The 11,258-nt window shown below is 39.5% G+C and overlaps 2 protein-coding genes across 4 annotated transcripts; both read left to right on the forward strand.

Moving 5' to 3' along the window:
- Positions 1 to 511: 511 nt before the first annotated feature.
- LOC108144914 lies at positions 512 to 3,729 on the forward strand. 3 transcript variants are annotated; one of them, XM_017270078.2, is made up of 2 exons: positions 512 to 820; positions 3,623 to 3,729. In XM_017270078.2, the coding sequence occupies exons 1-2, from the start codon at positions 537 to 539 to the stop codon at positions 3,705 to 3,707; spliced, it is 369 nt and encodes a 122-aa protein (XP_017125567.1). In that variant the 5' UTR covers positions 512 to 536; the 3' UTR covers positions 3,708 to 3,729. The 3 variants fall into 3 exon arrangements, with proteins under 3 accessions (XP_017125567.1, XP_041563563.1, XP_041563564.1); XM_041707629.1 differs by having other exon boundaries at positions 512 to 785; positions 3,623 to 3,717; XM_041707630.1 differs by having other exon boundaries at positions 512 to 785; positions 3,626 to 3,703.
- On the forward strand, positions 3,685 to 10,809 carry LOC108144913. The gene is made up of 3 exons (XM_017270077.2): positions 3,685 to 4,026; positions 9,580 to 9,789; positions 9,870 to 10,809. The coding sequence occupies exons 1-3, from the start codon at positions 3,685 to 3,687 to the stop codon at positions 10,092 to 10,094; spliced, it is 777 nt and encodes a 258-aa protein (XP_017125566.1). The 3' UTR covers positions 10,095 to 10,809.
- The last annotated feature ends 449 nt before the right edge of the window (positions 10,810 to 11,258 follow it).

Consider the following 11,258-nt stretch of genomic DNA (forward strand, 5'->3'; position numbering starts at 1 on the left):
AAATATCAAACACACTCTGTAACCCAAACAAAAAAAAAACCTAAAAAAAATTGGCAATCAATATGAAATTATTAAATAACCTATAAATAAATAGGGTGACACATTAACCTCTGGGGATCTATTGTATAAATATGGATTCTTTTTTTGATTATAGGATGTGAGCCTTTTTTTTGTGAAGAAAAATTGAATATATGTAGATCATTGTATTCTTTTTTCTTACCTATGTTGAACAAAACGACTTCTGAAATTAAGCTCTCCAGAAGGGTCACCAACACCTGCAATGTGAGGCATATTCATTGACTATTATAAAAAAAAAATTACTAATTTAAAATTCTTTTAAGTGAAAGTAACATGTATTCAATTTAAATTTGCTTGCCTGCTATTTACTCAGTAAATATATTTTAAAACTTAAAAATTATTTTACACATATTAAATTTGTATAATTTTACACATATTTTTGTTGGAGTGTAGCCAGCCTGTAGCCAAGGACCCAGCTGTCAGTAATGAAAATTTAAGTAAGTTTGGCAAACGCAGATATGAAATTAACAGTTTTGTTTATCGTGTTGCAGCTGTTTTTCCTGCTGGCCATTCGTGCGAATGACCTTTCACAGGATCAGCAGGATATGGCCGCCAGCATGCAGGCGTTGCAAAGGCATCTGGCGCATCCTTGGAACACCCCATGTATTCGCAACTGCCTGGAGGAGAAAAACATCCTTGGGGATCGACCAAGTGAATGCCAGCAGGTCGAGCAGCAATTCGAATGTACACTGCACTGCATCTTTCAGGTCGAGCCATTAAATTTGAGTGCGAATACGCACAGGTTGGTTAACCATTAAACCAATTATAGCCACCCACACGACGGTACCTATAAAAAACCCGTTCGACACACAAAATAATTAAGTATGCCATTAAGAGGGATTGTAATTGCTTGTTACATACCAGCAAGGCCAATGCGTCGGTGCTTGTTTTCTTTCATTATTTCCCATTTCCCATTTCCCGTTTCACATTTATTTTAATTAAATTAAAATGTTTGCCATATTTTGGTTTTTTCGGCCCGAATTGAAATGCCGTTTTTCTGCCATTTAATTTCATTTAGACTGCTGACAGTATCAGCAAATATTTGCCATTTACCCGCGCCGCTTGTGTTTTTATTGACGAGTTTTTGGCGAAAAATGTGTGCCATGGATGGCTTCGAATACCAAAGGTCCGGCCAGGATCGGGGACCATTAATCATCAGCACATGCGACCAGAGAGTGTGACCTTTGCGACGACATGTGAGTTAATTAATCTAACTGCCCAGACGGCGAAGGTCACATATCGCAATTAAACATGGCAGCTGATGATGAAGGGAATCCGCCTCGCATTCACCTTGCAGCCCAGACGCATAAATTTCAATTTGCAACACCCTCCGTCTTTGCATTTAAATTGATGGCGATGCTGGTTTTCCTGCTTCTGCTGCATATGCGAAAAGTTGTTCGCTCCGCGCTCCAATGCGCAATTAGCGGACCGCGGCCCATAAATTATTTGGCCAACCGCCCGGGGGAAAGCGGACGTTGGGAAATGGAAAATGGCGGGCGGAAATGATTGCCCTGAAGGGCGAATAAACAGATGAATATGATCAAAAATGGCTAACCTTCGGACCAAAAAATATGCATAATTGAAATGCATTTATCAGTCATGACATGACTGGAGTGACAATCATCACGTGCTCATCGTTGGCAGTCGTTGTTGAATAATCTGGATTTCCGCAACCGGCAATCAAATCAACCTTGGCTCACACGGCGTATGCGCAATATTTCTGCTTTGTAAGCCCCGCTCAGTGATAAATATGGTTTTGGTGCGGTTTTTGTTTGTGCCCAAAGCGAATAAATTAGATCAGCATGCAGCAAGGGAATCGCATGAATTTTTATGCATTCCATTTACCAAAAACTATAGCCCATTCCAAATGCAAATGCCAATAAATCTAGGCTTTTGTCTCGCCCTCAAAGGCAAATGCACCTTTGTCTGAAACTTTTCGCCAACAGAATTCGGCATTTTAATTATGCAGCCGTAGTCTCATTATGCCGAAGTGAAATTATTCAGCTGCACGCCTGGAGTTGCTGGCCCAAATTGCCAACTTTATTTTATTGCATTTTTAAACTTTGCCCTTACGCCCAAAAGTTCACACTGAAATATTTTATACTTGCCTAGCATGTCTCTTCCATATATATTTAGTGTTGTTTGTCTTTTGTTTTCCGTGGTCCCTGCTAAGTAGAACTATTTGCAGCTGCTCCAGTAAACTTTTCCCATTTCCACTTTACAGGTCATAGAGTCTGGATTCCAGAACAGGCCAGACCAGACCAGAGTTTTTTCCCCTCGTAGACCCCATATTTTAGAGCCGTCACGCCCAGCTTAGCCATGGCTAACAGCATCTTAACAGAATCCTCTCTTTCTGTGATTTTAGTGTCCTGCTCTCACGGCCAAAGCTCGGCGAAGGTTAGACTTTGGCCAGTGTGTTTGCAGGACCTTCTGACTTTGAAAATTGTGTTTTCGCAACAGCCGAAGCTGTCGGCAAATTCAACGAGTCCTGGCTTGTTTAAATACAGCACGCACAGACGTCTGGCAATTTATTCCAAGTTCGGCCGGCTTTTGTTGCACTTGGCTGTTGTGAAGCGGTGGCGCGCGATCCCCACTTAAATCGCGTACCATAATTATCGGCAACTCAATGGTCGAGCATCGCCGGAAAATGTAAAAAAATCGGTTCATTAAAGTTGAGGTGCAAGGTAATGAGTAATATAATTGTTTTGTTCAAGTTTAGTGAATATAATGATGAGTTGTTGCAATGAAATTCAGCTTGGTGTCATAATTAAAATAAAGTAAGAACATGGAAATAAATATTCAAAAAGTGAACAGAAAAATTACAAGTTTATAAAATAACATTTACATTGTTTGAATAATATAACTTTGTATATCAATCAAAAATATTTTTGCTTTATAAATTAAAGTGAAACAAATAAGTAGCAGTTCAAATAACATAATTTCACAACCCAATAACAAAACAAAACATAAATTATCAAAATTTCTATTATCTGAAAAAGAAATAAAAGAATATTTTTTTTCTTAATTTATTAAATTTGGCAATAATATTAAAGATTTATAAAAAACGGAAACAAATAAATCGCAGTTCAAAGAAATAAATAAAACTATAGCTCATAAGTTTATAAGTTAAATCAAAAACAAAGAGAAAAATACCATTTTTTTAGAAAATATAAAAACATATCTTATATAAACAAAAAATGTTCTACTCAAAATCAATATTAAAACTCTAAACCATTTTTGGGAACCACAATTTAAACCAATATCATTCTGTGACCTTTACATTGAGCAATTTTGGCAATTGAAAAACTTTTTTAAATCAAAGCCGAAACAAATGCCAAACATCGTTTTCGTTATAAATTTTCTGTTCAATGCAAACAACACATCTGAAATAACAATAACACAAAGTCCGTCTGGCTGGCAGTTTTATTATGCTTGCTTCGGCGGCTCTAAAACATTACCGAAAATTCACATACAGAATATTTCAATTATCGTTTAAACTTGTTTTGCTTGTTATAAATTTCTCGACCATGTTTTCCCACTACAGCAGAGAGAAGTTCAAGTTGTCCAGACGACCAGAAGTGCAAGCTTTCGAGACGAGCATAATATATGACCGAAATGAGTGCGGATGAGACAAAGTCGGCTGGAATGCCACAAGGAATTGAGGAGGTAGAAGGAGCAGGATCTGCAGAATCTACAGAATCACCTGGAGAAGGTGATTCCGACTCCAGAATAGTGGCTCCTCCGCCGCCCAGACAACGTACTCTGACCCGCACGGCCGAATTGGATGCGGACTGCGAGGACTTGGAGCTGGACGCCGACGTGGACGATGCGGCGGATAGCATCACCTTGGAGTTGGCCCTGTCGCCGCACAGCAGCACCACGCCCACTCCGTCGCCAACCACCGCCGACGAGGACTTCGCCCAGCTGGACAACAGCAAGCCCTTCAAGGTGGGTATTCCAATCATCCTTTGTGGCATTTGGCCACGCTACCTGCTTCCTGTTAACTGGGCCAGCATTTCGTTAAGTGATTACTGCCGCGTCATTGTTACGCTTGTTGGTTGGTTGTACAAAAAAGAAAAAATCAGGAAACAGAAAAAGAGAAAGGAGAAAAAAGAGTGAAATTGGAGGTGAAAAAAGTTCGTTGGTCAGGTCCGGAACAAAGTGAAGGGTTCGCCGGCGGAGCGGCCACTTCAAAGCCTTCGGCGTTGAGTGGCACCATCGACATCGGCACTGCTGTTGAAGTGCTGCTGCTATTGCCGCTGCTTTATTCGCCCTTTAAGCATTCTCTCAACTTTTCAATCCGCTGCAAAATACGGTGCGGGAAAAAATTCCGGGAAAACAGAGCAGCTTCCTTGCTTTCGTCTCACTTATTTCGAAACGCCAAACGCTATTTGACTATAAAGATTGCGTAGCCGTAGCCAATTTAGTGCACAGGAAAATAAATAGTTTCGCTATGGCAAGATCTCTTTATTTTGGCAATAAAAATTTATAAGTGTCAATATTTGATTTTTAGTTTAGCTGCAATTAAATACAATTTTATTAAAGCTTAAATTTGTATAGGTATTTTAGAATTTAGTAATCTGATAAAAAAATATTTATTTAAACTTATTGATCTTTAAGATCCACTTTTTCAATACAATGTTATCTAGTTAATAAGTTTGTAAAAAGCTAATATAGATTTTTAGACATGGTATCACCGATATTTTACAAAAAAATGCAATAACTTTTACTTTTATCGAAATGAATTAAAATATATTCATAAACAATTCGTTCCATGACATAACATAATATAATGTAATGTAACGCTTTTAAAATTTAATTTAAAATCTTAAAGTGTTAAAGTTATAATATAAAATTCTGTACTTAATATGAACTCTTTCATATCAAAAACATAAATTTGTGTCCCGCTTCTGTCTTTGTAAAATACTACTCCCAAAAATTAATAACCCAGTGACTTACAATCTACTTTGAACATCTTTTTCTCGCTGTGTGGCTGGTAAACAATTGAAATTTAATTAAAATGTTGAAACTGTTCAGCTGGATAAAATAGTGGCATTGGCATGCGGGCGTCGAAGTGTGTCAACCAACAGGCCAATCATCTCGTCATTTGGCCAATCACACCCACTTTTAAGCCAAGTTGCCTGTGCGCGACGATAACGATAAGGAGGCGTCTTGGCCGCCACCCTAATCGATTTATTGTGTGCTAACGACATTAAAGCCACACCGCCGTGGCAATATAAACTGGCCAAAAGATCGCCATCTGGTCATCTGGCCATCCGTCTGAATGGATGATGAGCTCTACGAGCTATTAAGTGGCTGTAAATTTGCCAGGCGAGAGCAATTAATTGGCAGCTTGATGTGGCCGAAACTCGATACCATTTGTCAGTGGCAGCTAACTGATGAAGGCGTTTTGCGGAGGCCCACGTGACGTATGAGTAATTCATGCGAAACTCAGCTAATTAATAAGCCCTCATCTTGACGTGGCTCCCTCTTCTTCGAGTGTTCCAGGCACTGCTAAGCTGCTGATTAAAAACGCTGAAATGCTTGCTGATTTTATCTCTTTGACTAATTGCACAAGAAATGGAAAGCGAGTTTGATTTAACATAAGAGCTGATAATCCTTGAGCTGTTAATAAGTCAAAGCACAAAGTAAATTGCTGGGTTGGATTCTGAGGAGGCCCTTTATGATTTGGCTTAAAACGATTTCGAGTTAATTGATTGATTGGTATTTGCCTGTAAAATCCTTTAAAGGGAACTCTTTTTTTTTTAGATAATCTTGATATTTTTTGTAAGCATCCTTGCCTTAGACATCCCAAAGAGTTCAATGGTTCAGTTTAACTTTGCAGATGGCTTTTCCGAATTGTTTTCATTGCCCCTTGAACCACAAAATCCAAAATAAATAAAGATTTCTCCCATAAAATCTATGCAAGGGACATTTTTTTTTCTCTTCTTTTGTGTTCCCTGCTTGCAGTCTCTGCAATTTTATTTTCTCGGCCAAAAGGATGCTATGGCAGACCACAGGAAATTAAATTCCAGTGAAACAAATTTAATTGGAAGTGGGTGAACGCGCAAATGCGTTTTTCATGTCACACTCGTTCGGCGTCCACCTTTGGGTTCCCAAATGCAAATGGCTCAAAAATAAAGTGTGAGATTCACGGTGAGAGGGGGAAATTAAATTACCAGCAGACACGCCGCACGGAGCAGCACCAGCAAGCAACCAGAGGAACAAACAAAAGCGAAGAGTAAATATTTGGGAGAATTCGCCTTGCTGAGACTGAGACATTGCGTATACGCCACGTTGTGCATTAAGCCAAATAAACGAGCATTATTCATGTCCAGGCAGGCGTGCAACTTAAGTGCGGCATGCGAGGACGAGTTTGAAAGCAGTTGAGAACTCATCATGGCCCATGGACTTCAAATGAATGAACTATGCTAATGATATCCTTAGAACAAAGCAGCACATTTGGGGAGATTTCCACTTAGATTGAAAATAAACTCGAAATTTGTCGCTTATAAATGGGCTCTTATCCTTCGAAAACTATATTTGAAAGAGTTTAGATCGACTGAAATATTTGTAAAGTCTATTCACAATATTGAGGGTAATATTTAAGTTTAAGTTTGGTAAATTTAATATTTGAGTTTTAATAATTATTTCTTCATATATTTTAAGGGTTTTATTTCGTTCGTATATATTATGTATGTTTTAATATTATTAAGGTTCTATTTGTTAGTAGAAAACCCGACTGAAATATCATTAAAATAACTATGTTAAGATTCCCCTAAAAATAATTAGAATTTATTTTCACATCAAAACATTGGAAATGCACAATACATTTAAACATTAATTTTTGAATGAATGTTGAACAAATACTTAAAGATATTTCTCTCAGTGCCCAAAAGTCTGTGTTACTATGGAATTGTGATGACAATCAAGGGAAATTAGTGCGACAATGTCTCCGATAAATGCCATGAAGCGAGAATTGGACAATGGACACCGGAGGCACATCAAAGCAATTTCGTAGGCCGAGACCTTGGGCCATTCCAAATTACTGCGGCTTCCATTACGCAGCCCGAAATCGGGTTTCCTCCATTGAGGGAGTCGAATTCGGACTCAATAATTGCCCACAGCCTTCGCAATTTGCATTTCCTGACCTGGCCCTAAGTGCTATTTGAACAACAGATTCCCGAGCACACACACACTCACCCAGTCACACACATCTCAGATGTCTCATGCCGAATTCATGACTGCACTGCACAGCGTGTCCTGCGCATTGTCCTTGCCACGTTCCTGGCTTGTTTGTCACCTGTTCTAATGATGCCGCTGCTTTGGCTATGCAAACGGGGAATTTACAAATTTACAGGGGCAATATTGACGCTGGACGACACTGGCAAACAAAAATGCGAGCTTCTCTCGAAAGCACAACCGCTCAGATGGTAAATATTGGCATGGCATTGCCTCGGGAAACAGAGACTACAAATCGGCCCGAAAAGTGGAGCCGCAATTCAGGTCGAGATACTAACTGCAACTGGATGAAGCCACTTGAATTCGCCATGCCAGCCAATTGAAGGGATTGACCAACAAAAGTCAAAGTTCAACTGGGGCCACTCCAAAATGTGAGAAAACACATTGTTCGGCGGTGGCAGGCAGTTAAGAAAGCCAAGTTATAATGACTTTCTGGCAGCAGCAACAGGGAGGGCCAACAAAGGCGATGAAGTGGCATAAAGCAAACAAAGCCGCAGGGCATTGGCATTTGGCCCCAGACTTTGTGGCAGTGGGTTGCTGATTGAATAGTTTCGCAAATGCAAACGAAAATATCCTACGCTTTAATGGGCCACGCCCTCTGCCCATTGAAATTGGCATTAACTGCATGATACATTTTCATTGTTCTAATAGCTAGTGGCTGTTGGCTGGTGGCTGGTGGCTGTGCTCCAGACTCCGTCCAGACGTTGGCCATTTGATGGATTCCCTAAGCATCGTATAATTGGTTTAGCAGACTGCCGGGCGGGGGATTGATTGATGGGCCGTAAAACGGAAGGTCGAAATGGGAGTCCTTTGTGGTGATGATTCTGATGATGCCGCAACGAATGCGATGCATTGCGATTAAATGGCCACAAACCACTTGACAGACGACTGTCAACCGGAGACACCTGACGATCTGTCACAACCAGACACGCCCCTTGGCAATTCATCAGGGGAAATACCCACCCGCAGTCGGGGCGTATGCGTAATGCCAAAAAGAAGCACAAAGGAGGCGTTGGCAACTTTTCGACTAAAGTCCCTTCCACTTGCCCATTTTTGCCTTGTTTACTTTTACCTTTCGCTTGACCCACCCATCCATCCATCCAAACCATCCATCCATTCTTGGCCTTGGCAGTTACCTGTTTGCCTGTTTGGAATCGACAGCATTATGCTTTAAATATTTTAGTAGCAATCTTTTAGGCCCAAAAGAGGCGGAAAAAGGTAGAAAAATATAATCGACTTGTGCCTTGACCTTTCCCATTGTTCGTTTGCCTTTATTGTTATGGCAAATGATAAATTGATTAGTTGTTGCTGGTTGCTGGTTGCTGGCTGGTTTTACCTTCCCCAAACTTTTGTTTTATCTCCATCACAATTAACCTGCTTCTTTTCCTATCCTTACTCTTATCTTTCTCGCCGCGCTTCGTTAACTTCATATTATTTTTATTGACAGCTGCGAAGCAGTCTGCCTTACGGGTCTTCTGCAAATTAAAGCAAACAAAAATGTTTCAAACTTGTGTGTCTCGTTGTGTTGCCATAGCCTAATGGGCAAAATGTGTGAGGGCTTAACAATTGACTATCATAAACACATTTGGCTGGATAAACATTTGGGTGTGGGCTTCTGCGTCGCAATTGATAAAATAATTTTACATCACCGATGGGTATACCTATCTTTTTTCTCTTATTTCACAGCTAAAGTGCCATTTAATTTAAATTTACTCTTTAATACGCTTATTCAAATTCCAAATCGAACACCAAATGTTTGTGGGAAAAATGGTTTAACCATTCTATTGCTTGTTTAGAATATTTTGATAAAAGCTGAGGCTAAAATATTTGGTTTGAAAATTTATATACAACCCTATTTATTACAAATTCTTTTGAAAATTCCACTCTTAAGATGGACAATCGCTTCTCGCTTTTCCCAACTCTAACACTGCCATAAATAAACTATTGGAAATTGGTATATTCAACATAACCCATTGTATAAGTTTATGTTTTATAAAATTAATGTCATTTTGAATAAAATAATGATTTTACGAAAATTTAAAAAAAATAGTCGATTGATATTGGGATTAAATTGTAAAAGTCTAAAATTGTTAAGGGTTGTTTAAATAAATAAATAATTATATATATGATAAAATTTGGTTAAATTTTTGCCAGTGTTCTAGTTAAGCCTTCTCTATCACAGCTATGCAATTTCTGGCATGTCAATACAGGGGCTGAATTCGTCTTGAAATTGGTGGTAATCCGTCGGCTCCATTTCAGATCAAGGACATCACGCGGAACATCCGCAAGGCCGTGGTGGCCACAACGCTGTCGGAGTTGCGGGTGAAGGTGTCGGTGAAATTTGAACGGGCTCAGCCGGCGATACACCTGGATTGCGATGGCACCGAGGTCGATGATGAGGAGTACTTCAGCACTCTGGAGCCAAATGCCGAATTGATTGCCGTCTTCCCCGGCGAGCAGTGGCGCGATGTGAGTAGTTTTGCCCATAATCCTCGTATCCTGACTTTGGAAAAACCCTTTCCTATTTCCCATTTCCATTTTACCCTCAGCCCAGCGACTATAATGCCAATCTGCGTCGCACCTCGCTGGATGCTCACGGGTTGCGCAAGTTGGTGAGAAAACTGCAGCCGAACTATATGAACGACGATGATTTGGACAAGCTGTCGAACATGGATCCCAACTCGCTGGTGGACATTACGGGACGTGAGCCTAAGGACAACGAATACTCGGCGAGAAGTGATGCCGTCAGGAGATCCACGGAGTTGTCCTGCTAGGAAAAACGTGGTAGCTTAGGAACTGTGTGAATTGAGAGTGTATTTATAGGGAATTTGTACGAGTTTATATGGCTAGCAGGAGTAGTATTTTTGGAAAACGTTTTGATGACGGCACTTGAAGCGACCGATTTGGATGGTTGTACCGTGGGGTTTTATCTCAATAACCGTAGTAGATCTGAAAGTTGTGTATTTTTCGAGCCCACATTGTCGTAGCACATTGCAACTCACCTTGAATGTCTATTATCAGCCGCTAATTGTTCCTAGACCAATAGCCGACCATATGAGCCAAAATCTGGAGTGCCTCAAAGGTCGATCTCCAGACTTAGATAACCTTACCCTCACCTCACTCAACGGACGATCAACGAATTGCAGAATATAGACCTTATCTGGGCTATTAGATATATACATATATATAGTATATTTTCCATACCGGAATCCTTGTGAATGTCACATCAAAAACAGTTTGGGTTATTAGGGAGCAAACAAAAATGTACTTTAATTGAATCTCAATTAAACCAATTAGCAATTGAATAAACATTCACCCTAGGCACACAAATAAGGGTTTTTACCCATTTTTATGTGTATTTATGATGCATCAATGAACAAGCACAATTTGCTGCACTTCTCAAAGGGTTATAGAAAACCGAATTAAATTCAATTTACATTTAAGTTATGTCCACAGGAATCAATTGAAAATTGTAATTTGTAACTTGAAAAAAAAAAACGAAACGAACTAAAACAAAAACAAAAAAAGAAAATAAATAAATGGATAAATGTGTGAAAATTACTTTTTATCGAAACAATTAAATGCGATTTTATGTGCAGAGTGGGGATGCTTTTCCGGATTTTATGTGGTCGAAAAACCACTTTGCGAATAGTTTTCAAGGATAAGCAACTTTTGCTAAAGTAATCCTTTTTATTTGTGTGCTTCGGACAAAGCCAAAATTCGGTATCAATCGATCAAAACCTAATTACATTAAATATTTTCTGATTCTTTAAGCTGGCTTTCTTGTGCTTTTAATATTAGCACCATTCATCAGTTCCTAGATTATGAGGAGCACTTTTAATAATGCGAAGAGCCTTTGCTTTCCATTCAGAGCTCTGGCTTTTATTAGCTTACCACTACTTCTCTGCAATCTCAGATATTTGAAATTTCACTTTCCA

Source organism: Drosophila elegans, unplaced genomic scaffold (genome assembly GCF_018152505.1).
Source record: "Drosophila elegans isolate 14027-0461.03 unplaced genomic scaffold, ASM1815250v1 contig_183, whole genome shotgun sequence".
NCBI classification, from domain to species: domain Eukaryota; kingdom Metazoa; phylum Arthropoda; class Insecta; order Diptera; family Drosophilidae; genus Drosophila; species Drosophila elegans.